The sequence below is a fragment of the Podarcis cretensis genome (genome assembly GCF_951804945.1).
Source record: "Podarcis cretensis genome assembly, chromosome: 5".
In the NCBI taxonomy this organism is placed as follows: domain Eukaryota; kingdom Metazoa; phylum Chordata; class Lepidosauria; order Squamata; family Lacertidae; genus Podarcis; species Podarcis cretensis.
In genome coordinates this window covers 64831426-64852751 of record NC_137174.1, presented here as the reverse complement: position 1 = coordinate 64852751, position 21326 = coordinate 64831426, and the positions used below count along the sequence as shown (strand labels likewise).

The 21326-nt window shown below is 42.6% G+C and overlaps 1 protein-coding gene across 12 annotated transcripts in view; it reads left to right on the top strand.

Moving 5' to 3' along the window:
• The window catches only part of EPHB1 (EPH receptor B1), a 366263-nt gene that overhangs the window by 310968 nt on the left and 33969 nt on the right, over positions 1–21326 (top strand). For 11 of the 12 annotated variants that reach the window (XR_013839287.1, XR_013839288.1, XR_013839289.1 and 8 more), the window contains 5 exons: positions 1644–1752; positions 2525–2589; positions 11992–12114; positions 15097–15344; positions 16233–16448. Coding sequence is in view for 5 of the 12 variants with exons in the window: in XM_079977255.1 (XP_079833381.1) it covers positions 1644–1752; positions 2525–2589; positions 11992–12114; positions 15097–15344; positions 16233–16448 (761 nt within the window). In the remaining 7 variants the exon portion in view is untranslated. The remainder of the gene's footprint in view (positions 1–1643; positions 1753–2524; positions 2590–11991; positions 12115–15096; positions 15345–16232; positions 16449–21326) is intronic. The other variant, XM_079977256.1, reaches the window with a different exon arrangement.

Here is a 21326-nt window from a genome sequence, read left to right as displayed (position 1 = left end):
CATCTCACATAGTTATTCACTAAGAATGGGTTGGCCATTGCATTTTTAAACTGTACATCTGAAGTACGTACTAAAACTGTAATCTGTTAGGGAGACAAATTGGTTTGAAAGATATACACACTGACATGAAGGGTGTTGACATGTGTCACTGAACCAGCAATTCACTTCTGTATATACACAGCTTAAGCACACGCGTGATTCCCTTAGTGCGTCAAGCACAAAAGTCTTGACTGTATCATAATTTCTATATCCTCAGAAGTGGACAAGGTACAGTTTTAAATGTGCACAATTAATTTTCTTAGAACCTAAAGATTGAAAAACCAACATGTTTGGTTAATTATATTTTGAAGAATTGTTCAAGTTCTAGCTCAAACCTCAGGGGAGACACATATATATGAGACTTTCTGATGATGCCTGGTTAGACAAATTTTACTTTGCTTATAACAAAATATACTCTTTTCAGTAATATATTCTCAGCGTAGCTAATGATCAGCAAGCACCCCCCCCCCATTCAGGTGGCTCCCTCCATGGAACACTTTTAAGAGGTTCTTTCAAAGTCTAGCAAAGTCACTTTTGCCAGAAATGCCTCCTTGTCTAGTGTCCAGAAGTTTTAATTGAGGAAGGGTATGGGGAGCACATACACACAGCACATAACTGATGGGCATTTTAAAAAATGATTTTCTCCAATACTTACAATTAGGCAGACAAGGAGAATGCTGTGTCTGAAATAGAAGCAGCTAATTGAAATACAGCAAGAATGGATATTGTATGTTATTAAATAATAATTGATTGTTAAATGAGATTTTGCACAGGATTTAAGCATCAAGCAGGAGATAAAACAGGTTACCAGTAATTAGCTGCAAAACGAGAGGAAGAAAATTAAAAGGAAGTGTGAAATATTTCCATTTGTGTGAATTCATTCTAAGCTGATAGGACTTAGAGAAAGAATTATCAGAAGATGAACAATAATTTTAATAAAAATAAAAATGTTAATTGATGTGCAGGCCCATTGTGGTAAGGACTGAACAAATAAAAAGTTCTTGCTATCTGATCAACTTATTGAGAAAGCCAGAAGGCACTGCAAAGGGTATCATTTCCCTGGATTAGGTCCTGGGTTGCAGGGCAAACATAAGCCGAAGTTTGCATGTTCCAATGTAATAGTAAATTAAGGTTTGCAAAACAACAACCACCAAAAAGTAATTAGGTTCTCTGAGTCTGCAAGGGAAGTATGGAGATGGAAGAAAAAATATAAATGTCTAAGGCTCCTTCCAGGCTTTTTCTTGTAGTACGAAAAATGATTTGGTGTTCCATGTGAACTGAGCCGTTATTAAGTGCTTGTCTTCCATAGCCCTCAACACTCAACTTGCCAACTGTAGAGTTCAGGATCTGAGAGCCCTTTCTAATACAGAAAGGGCAAAAGCTGGCTCTTGCCAGTTAGCATTGTTACAATCCCTGTCATGCATGGGATTCCAGGGGTCTTCAACCAGGATCTGTGCTTCTTTGGATCACCTATGTAACCCATCCCGAATTCCTGGTAGAAATGGTGGCATACAAAGGAGGTAAATAAATAATAGAGATTTGCTATTAGCAGCAAAGGATTGTATGAGCAGGCAAGAATGTTACAAATGTATTTTCTTTTCCAGATGACTACAAGTCAGAACTGAGAGAACAACTGCCATTGATTGCCGGGTCTGCAGCAGCAGGGGTCGTCTTTATTGTCTCCTTGGTGGCTATTTCAATTGTTTGCAGCAGGTACCATTTGCCACATTATAAATTTTGCTTTCATTCCAAAGGCTGTATCTTCCTGAAGGAGATTGTGGAAACACACACATTTACTGCAGGGCAGCGCTGGATAATGGAATCAAGGAGCTAACAATTGATCTGTAATGGCAACATAAGAAGCGCGGTGTAGGTGCTAATGGATATTTGGTTTGCGTAGCTTAAGCACACCTTCTTTAAAGGGGCGAATGTTCTATTGCTAAGACACACTTGCACACAGGGCAGAATCTCGCATGTATCCTCTTACAAAGGTGCCAGATTTAAACAAATCCTTTCCAAATGCCTGTTGCTTTCCATCACTGGTCCTGAGCTTGATGCACACAGGCCTACCAAAATACACTCTTCCTGAGGAGTTTCTGGTAGAAAACTCAATTTGCGGTTTGCGGGGCCAACTCTGACTATTAGGGAGGTTGCCTCTGGTGACAGATGCCGGGTGATGGGGACTGGCAATGAGGTGTTGGAGGACAGAGCTGTGCCCCCAAAGCTGTCCTACTGCTCTCAGGTGCTGTGGGGGCTGCTGCAGTGTCACCAGTGTTGAAGTAAGATTCAATTGTCTATCTGGTCACACACACGGAAAGGATGTGGTGCGATTTTGTCCCTCGCCTCAGGCAGCTCCAGTCCTTGAGCCAGTCCTGATATGTTAATTCCATATTTGGCCACAAAGGTACAATGAATAAGGACAAACTGGTCTGTCTTTATAGCCTTGGGCACTGATTGAATGGCATCTTCTTTTTCATTTTCCTAGGAAGCGAGCTTACAGCAAAGAGGCAGTATACAGTGATAAGTTACAACACTACAGCACTGGTCGAGGTGAGTGGCGGGAGAAGCCAGGAAAGTTTGGACAGCTCCGTAACTGTTTTTCATTGGGGCAGGATTGAGAAATGTCAATTAGATTTATTTGTTTCCTAAATTTATTCACCACCTTTTGATAATAAAATGCATCCCAAGGCAGTTTACTACCTTATATATCAAAATTCAACAACAAAATACATTTAAAAAAAAATACCTACACTTTAAAGGCATCTTTAAGCATTGTGGTCTAACTTGGAAGTAAGATAAAGCTGAGAGTGAAAGACATGTGGAAGGAATAGCAAGAGAGATGGACAGTACTGAGATAACTAAGGAGGGGAGCAGGGATCATTTCAAGGCATATATTGGCAGAAAACTTAAAGCGAGAACAAGCATTTTCCTGGAAGATGTTTAAGCTTGTATGAAAGTGGGGATTTTCTTCGGAGATACTCTGCAGAGCAAATTTTTAAAAAGGCAGCAAGGAAACAGGGAGAATGTAAGGCTTCAAAAAGCACTGGAGGAAATCCTCAGCCTTTGTGCTTCCTGGCTTTTGTTTAGTCAGATGTTGAAACAGGTTCTGCCATTATTTTTTACGAATGCGTGTTTTAGGAAAAATGAGAAGCTAAGATGCATGCAGCACTTGTTTGTCAGCCAGTTACTTGTAGTATGCGCTTGTCATCAGCCCTTTTACACATGAGTCCTAGGAGAGAGGCCTACACACAGACCTCGGCTCAGCAGAAATGGGAGTTTGTCACAGATTACTGTAAAGAGCAACTGCCTTTTTGCTTGCTATAGTTAGATTGATGAGCAAAGGCAAGGTCTTGGAGGGAATTGATAAACAAACACTCCCCCCAAAAAAAAATTCTATAAAGTGCCTGTTTTTTCCAACTTCCTCCTTTTGAAATGCATAGATTGATTAGTCACAGTGAAATATAGGCATATGGCTTTTCATCAGCTGTTTAGTAAACAGATCATATCCAGATCCTTCCCAGAATGCAAACGGAGCTCTCCTGAAAGGCAGCAAATGAGCCTTTATAACCTGTATTAGGAAAGTTAATAGGATAATAAAATAGCAAGGCAGCAATCTTGGCCAGTGAGTAATCACTGTCCATCGACACTTCTCCACCCGCACCTACACTTACTTTACGTGCTTGCTGTGCATGCAGAACCAGCTGCAAACAATTATATTCGACAGTTCCCAGGTGTTTCAGGGGAAATCTCCAACACAAATGCATACAGCTCTTCAGATTACAGCCAGCAGCAATACCTATGTAAACCACAGCCAAAGCAGGAAATGAGATAGGGGGAAGAAAACCAAATTGGGAGCAGCTAAAATCCAATTTGCACTTTAGGAGAGAAGCCTCCCAGACTTTCTCTTTCTTTAAAAGGAAAATGTGAGCCTAAATTCTTGGGGAGAATGTACTCATTATAATTCAAATGGACGGATCATGAACATGCAGCCATGGAATTAAAGATTAACCAAGAGCGTACTGCAAAAGGTGGAATTAAGGTTTCCTGCTAAATTTGTAGTTGCTCTTGTACTTCCTGACCTTCAGATGCTTTGTTGTATATCCCTGAGATTTTCTTAATTTTAACTTTTGGACAAAATGTCTCTGGATCACTTTTTATCCTTAAGGGAAGATAATTAAGCTGAAAACAGAGGCCAAGAGAGCTCAGTGCTGAAGCCTAATAGGTTTAAATAATTTTAAGGCTATTTAATGAGACCAATGTGAATATGGATGATGGGATCCTTTGCACAGAAAGTTTCTAAGCTCGGCAACAGTGAATCAGGATACAGTAACTATCCATATTTTTCCGCTAATGTGTAATACCGCTTAAAGAAACGTGTGATCGGATTACCTAAAATGTTTACTTCAGTACAAAATATATGTCAGTATACTAGACTATACAGAAGACTGTGAAAACTGCCAAAAAAGCATAACTCAAAAACCATAAGTATAAAGTTACACTATTATATCAACTTTCTAACTAACATGCTGGTATATCTGAAATTACTGAGCACAAATAGCATTTATCAGCCACAACTGAATTTTTTTTTTTTTTTTTTTACTAAGCAGTAAGGGACAATATATGTTATATAAATACCTGTAGGCTACTTATGCTAATAAATCAATATACCTATAAATGTAAATATGAAAGTGTTTGGAACTTAGCTCTGCGAGTCTGACACCTTTGAGGGTCCCATTTATAGAACAGTGACCCTTAGAGCTGGTGGGGGAAAGATAATATAGATGGGGAACATGCGGCCTCCCCAAATGTTCTTGGATTCCCATCATACCCAGTTGCAAGATAATCTAAAAATTACAGCTCTGTGCAAATTGCCTCTCAAAATTTTCCATCATATTTGTGGGCAGAAAAATTATGGGGAGAGGAATTCACTTAATTTCTCCAGGGGGTGAGAAATTTTCCAAAAGTCATTCTAGGGCAATCTACTTACCCTGTTTTGGGCTCTTTGGAGGAAGTATGGAACACACATACCATTCCAAATAAATAAATAAATGTGAGGCCAGTACTTCTCAAAGCTTCTAGAACTTTATTCAAAGTACACATATATGATGCTAGAAAGACATGGATTTCTGGCTTATTTCTATGTGCATTTTTGAATGTGAGTAGGGATGTGTAATGTTGGAGAAGTAGGCCTAGGTTTGGACCACATTTACTGAGATTGATGGTGGCCCTGAGATGTAGATGAATAGGAAAAAAGTTGACCCAGCGCTTGAGCAGATTGCCCTTCCTGTCTTAGTGTTGTTTTTGCAATACAGGTAGAAACTTCCCTTTTTGATATAAAAATGCACACATCCCCATGGTTGCTGTTTGCTGTGTCTTTGTTCAGCAAGTTAGTTTTCTGTGTCATGACATTTGGATGGATTTTTACTTTCTGGGCTCTGCAGGAGCTTCTTCAGCATGACCTTTGTACCCTTGTAGCCAGCAAATCTTTGAGCAAACATATTTACCACTCCTCAAACACCACTGGACTGCTTGTATACATGATACGCCTCTTCCCTACTGCCATGATTCTCTTTTGCGGCATTTCTGCACTTTTTAATGCCCATTAGCTAAAGCCTTGTTCCCCGAGCCATTACAGTACTTCTCCCTATGCCCTTGGTCCTCTGATGTGTTCCCACTGCTGACATTTTCCCCGAAACAGCACTTTGTCTCTCTGTCTGACAGCATTTTTTTTTTTTAATGGAAAGAATTATTTCGTATAAGGCAAAAGCAAGCACACAGCCCAGTGGCAGGAACATTGTAAGGGCAGCCCATCAGGACAAATTTGAGACAGCTGGCATAAAACAAGGCAAAAATATGTAGGTAAGGCAGCACATAAATTCTGGCCTCCTCTGTGCAGAAATTTTAAAAGTTATTAATAGGCAGCAGATCAACTCGTTCCTTCTGAGACAAAACAAAGGTTTCTGCAGGTATGTTTTCCTGCATTGATCTGTGGGGTGCCATGCCTTGAATCAATCCTGCCAATGCATTTCCTTCTTTATTTTCAAAGCTCTCCCACCTCTTTTGGAAAAAGCTCCCACCTGGATGCCAAATCTGAGTAGCAGCTCATTGGTAACAGTGCATATCCCAGGTGACTGCTGATAGTGCCTTGAAGACTGCACACATTTCAGATTATGCGCTTTTGGCAACCTCTGGGCAAGGCCTGCACTGCACAAAATAAAAGACTCTGTTCCTGGAATTTGAGTGTGGGTGGCGCTGTGGTCTAAACCACTGAGCCTCTTGGGCTTGCCAATCAGAAGGTCAGCATTTCAAATCCTCACAATGGGGTGAGCTCCCATTGCTCTGTCCCAGCTCCTGCCAACCTAGCAGTTCGAAAGTAGATGAATAGGTACTGCTGTGGTGGGAAGGTAAACAGCATTTCCATGCGCTCTGGTTTCTGTCATGGCATTCCGTTGCACCAGAAGCGGTTTAGTCATGCTGGCCACATGACTTGGAAAGCTGTCTGTGGACAAACGCCGGCTCCCTCGGCCTGAAAGTGAGATGAGTGCTGCAACCCTATAGTCGCCTTTGACTGGACTTAACCATCCAGGGGTCCTTTACCTTTTTACCTTTACCTAGCATGCTAGCACAATGGGGCTTCCCCCTTCTCCTCCCCCTGTGTGCTTTCATGCTCTCCTACCAGCCCAAAGAGGGGTGAGAGAACACCCAGAATAGCATGCAGCAGGAGGAGATGGGAGATCTTTCCATCAGGCAAGTAAAAATGTTTGTGCTGATGGAGTGATCTCCTTAGCGCTGCTTGGAATTGCATCCATAAATTCTGAGTATAGGGATGGATGGATGGATGGATGGATGGATGAATGGGGAAAGCATGTTAACAAAGCCACTGTGACTAGTAATGAAAGCTATGTGAACAGGATACTCTCCTAATTCCACACTGCTCAGTGGGAAGGTTAAGTGAGGAAGTAATGGCCAAGAGAGCCCAGGGAATCCAAGGTCTGGAGAATGGCTTGGGGTGGCCAGAGATCATTCTCACATGAATATGAAAATATGCACATAAGAGGTCATTTAAGGTTTCCCAAAAGAAGGCATTTTGCTAACGATAGCAGGCTAGATAATGGAGAAAGAGAGCAAATAAAACATTTTCTTTTAAAATCCCAGGTCTTGGAAGAATCCACAGGTCAGGACCATTTCTTTATGTTTGTGGTGGGGAGAAAGTGTCCCTCAGCAAAGGTAAAGGTAAAGGACTCCTGGACAGTTAAGTCCAGTCAAAGGCGACTATGGGGTTGCGGTGCTCATCTTGCTTTCAGGCCGAGTGAGCCGGCATTTGTCCACAGGCAGCTTTCCGGGTCATGTGGCCAGCATGACTAAACTGCTTCTGGCACCATGGAACGCCAAAGACGGAAACCAGAGTGCATAGAAAAGTCCCCCGCAAAGCTCTAGTAAGAGCACTCCCTACAGCCCCTCTACTTGGCTGATGTAGATAAAAAAGGGTACAAGGTAACAAGCAACGTTTTCAATTCTGTTTCGGCACACTGCAGAGCCAGTGCTATAGTCTGTCACTGCAACAGTAAAACAGAAATCCTTACAGTGTATATCTTTTTTCCCAAATGAAACATCTAGGTTAGTCTGTCTAATTAACTCTTCAAACCATTTTCTGCGTGTTGGAGTGCTGGCATTTAAATGACCTATATGCAATAAGCAGCCAAACACAAATGAGGCAGCCTCAGTTGGCAAGCCAGTCTCTTCCATGTGCCTGCTTGCAGAGTATCAGTATCTTGTTCTACAAGTAAGAAGTTAAGAAGACAATAATTGCTTGCTGGAGCAGAGCAAGGTCTATCTAGTATTGCATTCTGTTTTTAACAGAGACTGACCAGATGCTTCCCATGGTCACCAACTAGACATGAAGACCTCCCTTGTTGTTATCATCAGCATCTGGTATTTATATACATAGGTACATTACCTCTATATGTGGAGGTTCCATTTAACTATTTTGGCTAAAGCCGTTGATAAAGCTCTCCTACATCTTAAAGGTAATTTCCAAAAGTTCATGATCCATTTTGTGTGCTGGCAAGAGCTGTGTGCCCATGCTAATACTGTGCATAAGTCTCATAGCCAGGTGATTCCACTGGATTTATCTTCTCAGTTATTGTTTTGGTAAGTATCCATGCAAGATGCAGAGTGTGTGCCCTTGAAAACCCTGAAACACAAAATTAGAGAGATGCATCTTTCACTAGCTTGCCATCTGCTGGTGGTGCAGAAAAAAATGCACAACTTTGAGATACAGGCATTCTCCCCAGCTGCATGCTTCAGTGAAACTAAAGTGGGGAGCACCTCTAAACACCCTTTAAACACCCTCTGTTCCCTCTCACTTCAATCCATACCAAAATACTGGATCCAAAAATATCCACAACTAGAATTGAAACTCTGGGGCCAGCAGAAGGCTGGAGGATGCATGGGAAAGCAGCTGCAGCTGCTGCGTGACCCCACACACCAGCTGTTAGATGGGGAGGCTGAACAGCCTAAGCCGAGCCCTGCTGCACCTCTGGTCTCTATGGGGTTTCCTTCACCCTCACTGACATCTTCTTCGGAATCTGGAGAGTGTCCCTTTGTGAGCCACGAGGACTCTGTAGCTCTCTCCTGCCATTTCTGGGTTTGAATTGAACTATTTAATTATTTCCCAGCGCTGTGTGTGTATGCGGTCACTTGAGTCTATTGCTTGTAAGTGGTGTGTGTGTGTGTGTGTGTGTGTGCGCGCACACACACACACACACACACACACACACCTGTGCAGAAAAGTCCTTTTCTTTAGGCAGAACAGAGAGGTTGCTAATTCTCAGCAAGAAAACCAAACAGCTCCTGTCAACTGGGAATATACACCGTTCTACTCGCCATCTTTGAGTAGACGAATCATAAAGCTTTTATTGATAGACCTATGGTTGGATTTGGTCTTTGTACTGTACTTTGCACTTCCAAAGATGTTGTTCCAAATATGTCAGACTGCCTTTATCCATAGTTTGGTTCCAAACTCTGGCAGATTTCCTCAGACGTCTTATGAGTACAGAGGTGTTTGTCAGCAGCATGGATACCTTTCTCCTGGACGTTTAGAAGCCATTTTACACTGGCCGAGTGGGTAGCACTAAGTCCAAGGTCATTGCGTCCCCAACTTGATCCTTCTGTGTTATATGTTTGTTTTGCTTTTCTAATCTGTAAGCCAGCCTTGGTTATGATCTTGTAAATTCCTTTGTAATCCTGCTAGAGCATCAGCTGCACTTGTAAAAGGATTTATGGAACAGTAAAAATGTATGTGATGAAGCTGTAAAAAGATTTATGAACTGGGCAAAGCATGGATGACTTCATCGCAGGTTTTGCCATCAGTAATGGAAGGATAGAGTTTTGGCCCAGTGTGTGCCTAAGGCTGCCTTCCTGTAAGCTGCAGCTTTCCCTTTGGCAGATTTAGTGCTTTACTACTAAGCTGTAAGTGAAAGAATTGTACTGCGAGGAAGAGAGATGAACTATTGTAAGGGTTTGGTATTTCACTAGGTGTTGTGTCCTATGCCACCTTTGCTGCTTCTATTAGACGTGGTGCACCATCCGGATGAGTAGCAACCAGCAGTTGGTGGGGAATGGATGTTCTGCCCTGTTCCTATGTGACTTGTGAGTGTCAGGCACTCTGAATTCTCAAGACTCATAGAAACTCTGGAGTCTGGAAATGCCACAACAGATTTCAAAGTTTGTGACTCTTCTGCAGTCCTGGGATATTCTAGACCTGGATCTTCATGTTTCATAGGGCTTACGGCTGCTACTTACGTTAAATATGTGGTAAATGAATAATGCTTGAATGGAATTGGATTAATTATATAGACATTAAAACTGCAGTCCTAAGCTGAGAAGAGGTGGAGAGTGTTTGCTCTCTGACTGATTGCCAAACATAAAAAGGTGAGGAGCAAATCCTGGGAGAGATGAGATGCTAGAACAAAAGTTAATAATAGGATGGAAAGAGAAAGGGGCAGGTGAGAGTAGGGAATAGGAGAGTCACAGCAGAGGGGCTGACTTTAGTGCCATTGCCCAGAATAAAAGAGGATTACTATTTTTCCAGTGAAAACAAGATAACTGTGCAATGCATTCCAAGGATTGCCTGCTGCGATCACCCAGAGTATCTCTGGCAATCTTTTCAGGTGTTAAATATAGTGATTCATTTTGGTCAAAAGCATATGACAAATCTTAGGTTAGCCACTTCTCTGAAAATAGTGTACACTACAAAGAGAGAGTTGAAGAAGTAATGGAAGGACAATTTTCTGGAGAGCACCAGGTTGGCAAAGGGTGGTGTGATGTAATGCATGCCATGTTTAGCTCAGGTGACTTTCACTACTTGGGAAGCCCATTTTCACGTTCGGAAGACTGGGATTTTCAGCTTCAGCCTGCTGGGCCTCATAGCTGCAGCAACACCTTTTTGGATCCTGCAGGCCAGGTAATTTGACAGGTGAATGGCATAAAAGGCTCGAGAGGACTAAGCCGCAGTTCGGGAGGTGGTAGAGCTCTCGCTTCTCTTTACTTGCACCTGGCCGCAAACAAGAAATACATCGGTTGCCTTTGTAATGGGTGAAAGTGATTGGTTTTTTTCCAGCGTTCAAGTTTGCAGTGTAATCTCAAAACAGCAACTTGACTAGCCTTTGTTAGATTCACGGGTTCCACGATTTAATGTGCACCAGATGGAAGGAAACGCCTCCACCAATGCGATTTGTGTTCCTGAGTGTGAGATCTCTCTTAAAATTTAATGAGTGAAATAATGAGGTTTCCACCAAAGTTAACTCCTGCCGGCAACCTCCCAAACTCCCTGCAGCAGCCTACAAGTTCCCAGTCATGTCTGGTAGAGATTTGGCAGCCTGCTGCAAGGGGCCTTGTGACGCTTTTTGAAAGCTAAAGCAAACCCCCAAGAATATTTATTATGGAGGCTGTATTTTATCATTAGGATGCTCACTCGTTTGTAATTGCTGCATTCTGTCATTTTAGTAGCAGCCACAAAACTATCAAAGGTATGTTGGGTAAATAAAAATGGCTTAAATTATGCATGAACAGCAGCATCGTAAACCTGCTGCCATCTTTCCCATAAAAACAGCAAACTAGTGTTGGTTTGTAACTTCCCTCTAGCGGGTTGAATGTTCAGCCTGAACAAGAGAGGGCTTGCAAGGAGGCATTTAACACCAGGCTACAGAGGTAGTCAATCTGAATCAACTGGAAAGCTCCTAGAATGTCAAAAAGCCGAATAAATGACTTTCTGCACTCTCTTAAGTCCTTCATCTGTATACGCCTCCTCTTTCAGAAGGGACACCGTGATTTTCACTGTGATTGAATCCTCTTGATTTTTCTTTCCTTTCTTCTTTTTCATTTCTGAGACAACTTTTCCCAAAGTGATTTCCTTCTTTCTTCCATTTCTCCCCCTCCTCCTCCTCCTCCTCCTCCTCCTCCTCCTATTCATTCATTTATTCTCTCAGCTTGCTGCTATTCTCTTTGATTTTTAACTTTATTTTTGCCTTCCATTCACTGCTATAGCACAGCCACCTGGTATAACCCTTCCAATCAGACAGACGCAGGAAAGGTGTCAGATTGATAAATATTGATCTCTACCTGCAGTTCTTTCCTTGACTCTCCTGCTAATGGATTTGGTACTGCTTCAATAAATAACAGTGTGCACCCACTTTCTGGGTGCAACCCATGGCCTGCTCCCAATCTGCCAGTTATAACTAATACGTTACACATTTCAAGGAGAAAAGATAATGCAGGGGAAGCGGAAAGAAATATAAGAGGAAGAACGAAACAAGAGAGCAAGTGAATAGGGGAGCTGATTGTACAGATAGGCAAGGAAGGAAGGTTTAGGGGGAGACGTGCTGTTGATCCCTTTTCCCGGAGATGAATATGATTTTTTCTCTCTCTTCTGCTCTTCTCTAAAATGAGAAGGATCCCCAGGAATGAAGATCTACATTGACCCTTTTACGTATGAGGACCCCAATGAAGCTGTTCGTGAGTTTGCCAAGGAAATTGATGTGTCTTTCGTGAAGATTGAAGAAGTCATTGGAGCAGGTGTGACTCATTTCCCATTGGGCAGGTTTCAGTGGCATCCCTCCCCCCTTTCCCCTTCCCTTCATTTACCTTCCTGCTTTCTTCCCTTCCCTCCTCTGTTGTGGATGCTCAGGCTCGTTCTGCTCAATTAACAGTGGACTGGCACTTTTCTCCTGGAAGCCTAACAGAATTTTCTTCTGTGATTTAAGAGACTGTGCTTAATTAATTGACTCACTTTAATACATTGTTGTGCTCCCTGGTTTAATTAACAATAAATAGGTAGGGCAATAGCTCCCTAGTTTACAGCATCTCTCTTATCTGCTACAGCAGGAATCATACCTTTTTGGGGCCGTTAGCTAATTTCAGAAGGAAAAGCTTGCATACTTGCCATTAAAACACACACAACAACAACAACCTACCCTCTAGTTATTAAAAACCAGCCGTTTGTGTTAAACAACAGTGTGAAGAACAGCATTTAAGAGATTAGTTGTTATTTTGTGCAAATTGTTTGACTTGTTCCCTTTAAATCTTTTGAGTGGTAAGCTTACCCAGGACGGGCACAGTTTAACTACAGCCCCTGAGCACTTCTCAAACTCATCATACCAGAGACCCATTCCCAAAGACAGTGCTAACATGTGAATGTTGCTTCATCACTGTACAACTTCAAATGATCCAGGAAGTACAGTTCACCTAGGAGGAGGTTAGTACCCCCGCTGGAGGGAGCAGCATGTTCAGAACTTTAGTTAACAGTAGCCATGTATGGGGGGGAAAAGAATCTTTGTGGTTGCAGTTGACCATAGGTAGATCCCAAAGCCCATCTAGTCCATCAAAAGGGGAAAGTATCGCAACCTGAAGACAGCAAAGTATTGCATTTTGACTACACCATGAGAGGACTGATGTACTACCATCCCCAAGGATTTCCAATGTCCCCTCACCCCAAATTTACAGAGTAAGTGTGCATACTCAGAATCTTTCCACTATTGTGAAATGGTGGAAATCCTGAGTATGCAGTCTTTCCTGAGAATATAAGAAGTGCTTGGGTGGAGCACACTAGGAGCAAGCTAGTCCAGCATTCTTTATAACAGGGGTAGGGGAACCTGTGGGTCTCCTGACATGGTTGGACTACAAGTCTCATCACCCTTTATTATTGGCCAGGCTAGCTGGACTGATGGCAGTTGGAGTTCAACATCACCTGGAGAGCCACAGTACATGAACCATCAGAAAGTGGCCTGTAGTCCACCAATGGACCAGAGTATACTTTTTGCCCATTCCTTTGCTCTGGGCATCTAGAGTCTGCCTCAAAAAAGTTTATTTGCTAGCATGTAAGTTCCCAACTCCCATGTGTCAGAGCCCATCTGCTGCTATATCTCTTTGCTCTTTCTTTCCAGCATCTTTATAACCAGTTGCTTATAATCTGTGCCAACCTATTGTTTGCATTCATTGCTGGCTATTTGCATTCAGTGCTTCAGCGTTGCTTCTTTTTCCACTAAAGGTGCTTCCAGATGAAGCTGCTTCTGAGCATCAGATGTACAGCATGTGGATTTTCATTCCAATCACTGTCTGTCCAAATGGACTAGAGGCAGTCTGGGTGGCACAACAATGGCAGTACCATCATGGCACCAAATGTTTGGAATAGGAAGTACCTCTTCTGGAGTTGGCACTGTGCCTATTTTATGAGCTATTGTCTGGAAGCATCCTTAATTTTCTCTTTTACTTTATCTCCCTCCCAACCACACTTTCTGCCTCTATACTGAGCCTCCCACTCATTCCACAAACGCCTTTCCCTCCCCATTTTATGAGACAAGATGGAAGACACTGGTAGCTCACAAAAGCCTTGGAGAGCAGCTCAAGCAGCAAGCCCTTTCCCTTTTACTCTGCTTCCACTGAAGTCCATTCTAAAAATTTCACCTGTCTGCTTCCACTGAAGTCCACTGTAAATAGTTTTCTGTCTGCTTTGGTATAAAATTGGAATAAAAACAGTTTTTGGTCTCTTCTGTCCTATTTGTTGCTTTTCTTCTTTTACTAATTGTGTCAGAGTTACATTTGTCTTGCCTGTCTTGTGACTTGGTCTTAAAAATATGCCCAATGAGTTCAGTAAGACTTAGCACATAGACTTAGGATCACAGAATAAGGCTGCAATATTATGCCTACTTAGCTGAGAGAAAGCTCCATGAATTCAGTAGGACTTGCTTCTGAGTATACATGTTGAGGACTGTACCATTAGTATGACAGCTTGGGAGAGACCTTGGATGTCATCTAGATCTCTGCCTTGTGCAGCATCTGCAGCATCCCTGGCAAAATTCACTTTCAGCATTGCAGACAGTGAAGAGGAGCCCACCACCTCCTGTTTCCCTGTCAAACAGTTCTTACTGTTAGGAAGTTTCTCTTCAATGAAACAGATTACAACATAAAACATATTTCTACTGAATTAACTGATGGCCGAGTAGTTGGAAGCACCACAGGAAGCTGCCTTGTACCAAGTCAAACTATTGTCCATCTAGCTCAGTAATGTTTACATTGACTGGCAGCTGCTCTCCAGGGTTTCAGACAACCTGGAGCCAACAAAATGATGTTGGGACTACAGTTCCTATCATCCATGACTGTTGGCCATGCTGGCTAGAGCTGATGGGAGCTGTAGTCCAGCAACATCTGGAGAGACCCAGCCTGGAGGAAGCTGGAACAGAGGCTTCTGGACCTTTCGGCATTGTGATGTCATACTGTCATGTCATGTGATAGTGCTAAAAGAAAAAATCTCCTTGGCCCAAACCTCCCTCTTTGACAATATAGTTAAAGGTACAAGAATTGTGCTGTGTATTGCTTCTGCTCACTTTATTACAGGGCTGGTATTTAGACATATGTTTTCCTGCCATTCACTTTTTGAAGAAATGTTTAGAATGTCTTGGGCAAGCACCTTGTCCTCAGATTGGGTAGCTCTCATTCCCCCCCCCCTTAAAATAGCAGAACGAGCAAAGTCAATTGTAAACGGTACCTGTTCCATTACAGGGGAGTTTGGTGAAGTCTACAAAGGGCGCCTCAAACTGCCTGGCAAGAGAGAAATCTATGTGGCTATTAAGACATTAAAGGCTGGCTACTCTGAGAAGCAGCGGCGGGATTTCCTGAGTGAGGCCAGCATCATGGGTCAGTTTGATCATCCAAACATCATTCGACTAGAGGGGGTGGTCACCAAAAGCCGTCCAGTGATGATTATTACAGAGTTTATGGAAAATGGTGCCCTGGATTCCTTTTTACGAGTAAGTATGACTTTCTTTCTTTTTGAAGTGATAATGAAATTGGATCGATTTAATGAGGCCAGCTCTCATGGAGGTGTTCACTGTGCAATTCAGCCCTGCAAATGCAGGAGCATGCCGTTCCCTCCAAATTAAATCGTCCAAAACAACAATGACATCCTGGCCTTAATGTAAATATTGCTAAATCTGTTTGGAAGTTGCCCAAATGTTTACTGCATTTTGTAGCAACCCTGCTGATAAATATTTTAAACAGATTTTATTGATTTTTTTATGTTTTTAGCAGTTCTTGTTTTTATCTTGAGTTCTGTCAGGGAAAAGGGCAGGATACAAATAATCACCATCATCCTAGGACTGTTAAACGGTCTCCAACTCTCCTTCTGACACCAGTGGAGAGCTTCTCCTGCTCTTGGACCAGTCTTGCCCATTCTGGTGCTCTCAGGAAGTTTTGGACTCCAGCTGCCATCAGCCCTAGCAAAATGGCCAATGGGCGGGGATGGTGGGAGTTGTAGTCCGATAAGATATAGAGTATTGGTGTAGGTTGCCATAGTAGGCAATGGCTTTTTCCTTGAGATTCCTTCATTGGTCCTTCCTTTTCTCAATTCTCTTCATTTACTGCTCATATTTTCGTTGGCACTCCATCTCTTCCACTTATGCTTTCATTAGAATTAGTTTCCAGTCTATTGCCTGTTCTTTCTCCTTCCTTCAGCTACTGCTTGAGATTTCCTATCATCTCTTGGGACCGCTTCCTTCACATTTCCCCAAAATTAGCCTCCCTATCTGGCCAAATAGATCTCTGTTCCTTAGAGCCCGTATTGTAGGATACTATTCCCAGCCCGGATTCCTTGAATACAGAGGAATGCTAATTCTTTCATTTAACTTTCACTGATACAGCAAAATGATGGGCAGTTTACAGTCATCCAGTTGGTGGGGATGCTGCGAGGGATCGCAGCTGGTATGAAGTACCTTGCAGAAATGAATTACGTCCACCGGGACCTTGCAGCCAGAAATATCCTGGTCAACAGCAACCTGGTTTGCAAAGTATCTGACTTTGGCCTGTCACGTTACTTACAAGATGATACCTCAGACCCCACTTATACCAGCTCTTTGGTAAGTTCCTGTTCACATATCATGTATGTAAGAACTCACGTGGAGGGAGATATGCAGTTTCCATCAATTCACTTTTAGTCAGTGATAACAGCTGCAACTATGCATTGGCCCTCTTCTAATGATTTCCATACAAAATGGTTTTAGTTGAATATCCATTCCAATATTTATTGCAGTCATAATTTGTTGTATGGTGATTATGAGGACCAAGGTCATATTGGAGACATATTTCAAGGGAGGCTTGGTCCCAAAGGAACTATATTTTGAATGGGAAATAAAGAGGAAGGGAGGAGAGAAAAAGTATCGGCCTAGGAACATGAGCAAACAGGTGATCATAGCAGATGGCAAGTTCAAGGGAACAGCAAAATAGTACTTATCACTGACACTTGTGATAGGCTCAGCACAGCAGCCACTTCGTAGCCATTCAGCTTAATGAAATTTTTGAAGACACTGGATATGTGCTTTTTCAGAAGCATACATTATTGCCGAAACAACGCACAGCTTCCTCTATCACTTCTCAGATTGCCAACAGCTCATTAAGTCCAGGTTCTAATACTGAAGTGTATATTGACTCTCAGTGTATATTGTAAAGCCATGATGTCACCTATTAAGTGGATGCAGGTATTTTACTGTGTGGTTCAGACAGTGAACTCTTGCTTTTTAATGAAGGGAGGAAACGCAGAATTCACAAGAAATTCAAAACACAGTTACAACAGCACTGTGGGATTTTGCAGTTCTTGATTTAAGATATGTCTTAGAGTTAATTCTCCTAAGAAAAGTTTGGTGGTTTTTCTTGGCAAGAGGCCATATTAGGTCACATTGTCTTGGCTCGCCTCAACATCGTTTGCAGTCTTAGCAGACCTTTCAGACTCCACAGTTGACTCAAATGGCTTCTTCTGCTGTCTTGCTGAGACTTGAAGGCAAAAGTGAGTGTTTTCAAGCAACACCAATACTGATGACCAGCATCTACTGATCCTTGGCAGCAGCCCTTAGTGTGCTCTATTTATCGTGTCAGAATTCCAGAAAAAAAAGCTGGAAAGCATCTATTACATTTTTACCCCTCCTTTTCTCCAAGAAGCTCAAAGTGGCACACTTGATTCTTTTCCTCACATTTTTCTCCTCACAACAACCCTGTGAGGTATGTTAGGCTGAGAGACTGCGACTGGCCCAAGGTTAGTGGGCTAGCTAATTGGCTTTAAGTCAAGATATCCTAAAGCACTGGTGATTGATGCCTGTACCAAAACATTTTTGTTGCTTTGAACTGCTCAAAATTTCATAATTCTCTGAAAAGTTTGTTCCAGCACTGAATTGTATTTTCCTAAAATCATTCAACTTAAAATCTTTCTTCCTATGCCTTATGCTTTTTAAGGCTAGGTATATCTTTCATGAGGGACGTGGGTGGCGCTGTGGGTTAAACCACAGAGCCTAGGACTTGCCGATCAGAAGGTTGGCGGTTCAAATCCTCGTGACGGGGTGAGCTCCCATTGCTCGGTCCCTGCTCCTGCCAACCTAGCAGTTCAAAAACACATTAAAGTGCAAGTAGATAAATAGATATCGCTCCAGTGGGAAGGTAAACGGCATTTCTGTGTGCTGCTCTGGTTCGCTAGAAGTGGCTTAGTCATGCTGGCCACATGGCCCAGAAGCTGTACGCCGGCTCCCTTGGCCAATAAAGCGAGATGAGCGCCGCAACCCCAGAGTCGGCCACGACTGGACCTAATGGTCAGGGGTCCCTTTACCTTTACCTATATCTTTCATAGTAGCTCAGTTTTAAAACTTCCGCTTTATTAAACAGAACTGGACATGACATTTTCATAAGGTTTTTTTAATGATGATGATGATGATGCAAATTGCTGAGGAAATGTAGGAAACTGATTTTAATATTGAAAAACTGAGAGAAACCAACATTGACAGATTCAGCCATCGTTGGCCTGCTCCACAATCCCCCAGTGGGCTCTGTCCTGATTTGGGATTTGAACACAGGTATCCCCAATCTTGGTCTAACCACTACAGCACATAAAAGATAAGGGCCACCTTAATAGATGCTGTAGAAAAACCTTTAATATGTGTTCCATTAATTTAGAGGGTGTAGCTAAGTGGGTACTGTCTGTTCCAGAATTCCCTTTTAAGCACATCAGATCTTTAACCAACATCTTGCCAAACAAGCAGCAAGACAGAATTTTTGAAAGGTCCAGTGAAATGGGAAAGGTCCTTGCTTCAAGAAGTTTTGGGGACTTGACTGTGACATTTATACCTGACACTGGAGAGATTAGAACAGGATCACATGCATGCCATAGCTGTGTTCACTTGCAGAGTGAATACCAGCGACTGAGCCAGAAACAAGGAGCCAGCTGGTGTCAGTTGGTATGAATTTCACTGGATCCGAAAATCCACTTTCCGGTGGTTGCAAATCAGTGGCATAGGTGCCCTTGCAGTCATTGCAGCCAGGCCAATTTACACCAGCTGAGAATCCTTGAATCAGCCATCCATGGCTTAACTGGGAGTTCAGTTTCCTCCCCAGGCTGCACACTGCGGCCCATTTAAGTAAATCAATGTGAGTTTAAACTGCCCGACACTGCCTGCCTGGATTGAGCATGAAGTGGCCTCTCCCACCTCTGGAGAAAAAGCAGATTTTCTCATCTGTATTTTTATAGTTAATTTATGCTACAAATGGCCTTCCCAGCAGCTGGGAAATGATGCACTGCCTGCAATTACATCACAGCCTCCCACGGCAGGTTCATAGCTCTGCTCTGGGGAAAAGGTAGGCAAAAACAACCTTCAAGCAAATCTCTCCTCTTTTGGTTATTTAAATAGAGCTTTTATTACAACAACGAAATCTGTTTTGCCATCCATCTTTGAAAAGCAGCTGAAAACTAGAGCAAACAATTCCTCCCAGAGTCAGTGTCTTACTTTGTCTGTGTTTCTCTTCCTCCTCCCATTAGTTTTAATTATGGCATGAATCATTTACATGGAAACAAGATAATTGTTTTCTAACACTTCACATGCTCCGGCTGCTGCTTATTGCACTCCTCACTCTTCCATTGTGGCATGGCAGTCCTTACCCATCAAATAGGTCACAATGGTGTCTGCCTCCTGTTGGAGAGTCACTGGCTCAGATGAGAGGCACACTGCCACACATGGGATGAGCGCAAGGTTTTAATCTTCACACCCATTGAAGAGATGTTTTGAGTGGGAAGCTCTCTCCGATCTGATAAATTTATTAGGATTAGGCGAGCTGTCTCATCCTCCCTTTGTACAGGTGAGATATTATCCCAGTCACCAGTCTTAGGGTAAGTGTAAGGTAAGGCAACCAAATCCTCCATTTGATATGCTAGTGAAATTTGCCAGAGCTAGACTCAGAAACCAAGAAGCCTACTCCAGATGAAGTGTGGATATGAATTTCCTCACAGCTTTCTCTCCCCTCCTTCCAATAAGTCCTGCCCCCACTCCATTGGTATAGCAGCCAAGAGAGGGGTATATATATTCCAACATACTGATGTGCTGATAAGGGTTGTAGGATGGGTGCCTGTATATAATTTTTACATGCGCCTTAGATTAGCCTGGAAAACTAACCCTTTCCCCTGATTTTTTTGTGGGGATGGGGGGAAGATAAGATAATTAAAGAATTAATTCAAGACAATGAGTCAACTCAGCTAATGGGCTCTGGAGAGCTCATCCATCCCTTGTTCCTACCAATATTCCCAATATCAATAGCAACTTTTAACATGTTTGCTTTAACGCTTTAACATGCTCACTACTGCTGCTCACCCCTCCTACTATTGCTGGGCATCTCTGATTCTCCCCCTGGTGCCCAGTTACTCCAGCACTTTCTTTCCCAAGACCACGGTTTTACCATCTTAATTTCTTTGACGATCTAGATATTTGAAATGCACACTCAACAAGATTCAAATGAGCATGAACAGCACCATCACCTTGAACTCACTTTGTCAACTTCTGCACTAGTATAGCTTAGATCAGGGAAACTGAAGTTGATTGAGCTGTATGAAATGCAAAGTGCTGGTGGGAATCTGCATTTAAACCAGGAGAGCATGGTTCAAAAAAGTCCCCTGCTGTGCACAGAATCCCCCCACTGTTGCTGTAGGAACCATTAAGACATCAAAAGCACGTTCTCCATCTTCTGATTTTAAATAGGTTCCTTCCCAACATTCTGGCAGTAGGTATCTTTTGTAGCTGTGCTGAGATGTGCTCACTCAGAGAGGCATGTTTGCTGACATGCCCTGAAATATAATGAAAGGGGACCCACATTAGTTGCCTCCTAGAATTGGACAAATATAATTTCAAACCGAGCTACCAAAGTATGTGTTGCTCCTCATCTGGTGTATTTGTGATAAGCTGTCATCTTTGCGGCAAGGGCAACTCCACTTCCTTGCCCTTCGCTTGCCATCTTTCTTAGGGGAAGAGGCCCGAAGCAAAGGAAGTTTGCCTGTGCCACAATAGAAAACTGCCAAGGGTAAGGAAGTGTCACTCAGGATAAAACCCTGAAGGCCATAGTTTCTACTTGATATGCAAAGAGGTGCAGAGAAACAGCTGTTGCTGTCAGCCTTTGACGTCTGCTTTTGGGACTAGTAAGTGTGAGAGCACCTACATATTCCCTGTAGGAAACATGCTGTCCTTTCCAAAACACTTGAATGTTCCTTGGCATTCATGGAAATGAGATTTTGTTATTTTAGTCAGTGTTTACATTTAAACATCACAGCTGGAATAAATGTCATAATGTTAATTTTCTTACCACAAACGTCACATGCAGCAAATAACCTGTGCCTCCTTCTTCAAGGTGCATGTTCAGGAACAAGGTAAGTATATAAGCTAGGACAGGGATGGGAACCACCTGTGGCTCTTCAGATATGTTTGGACTCCAACTCT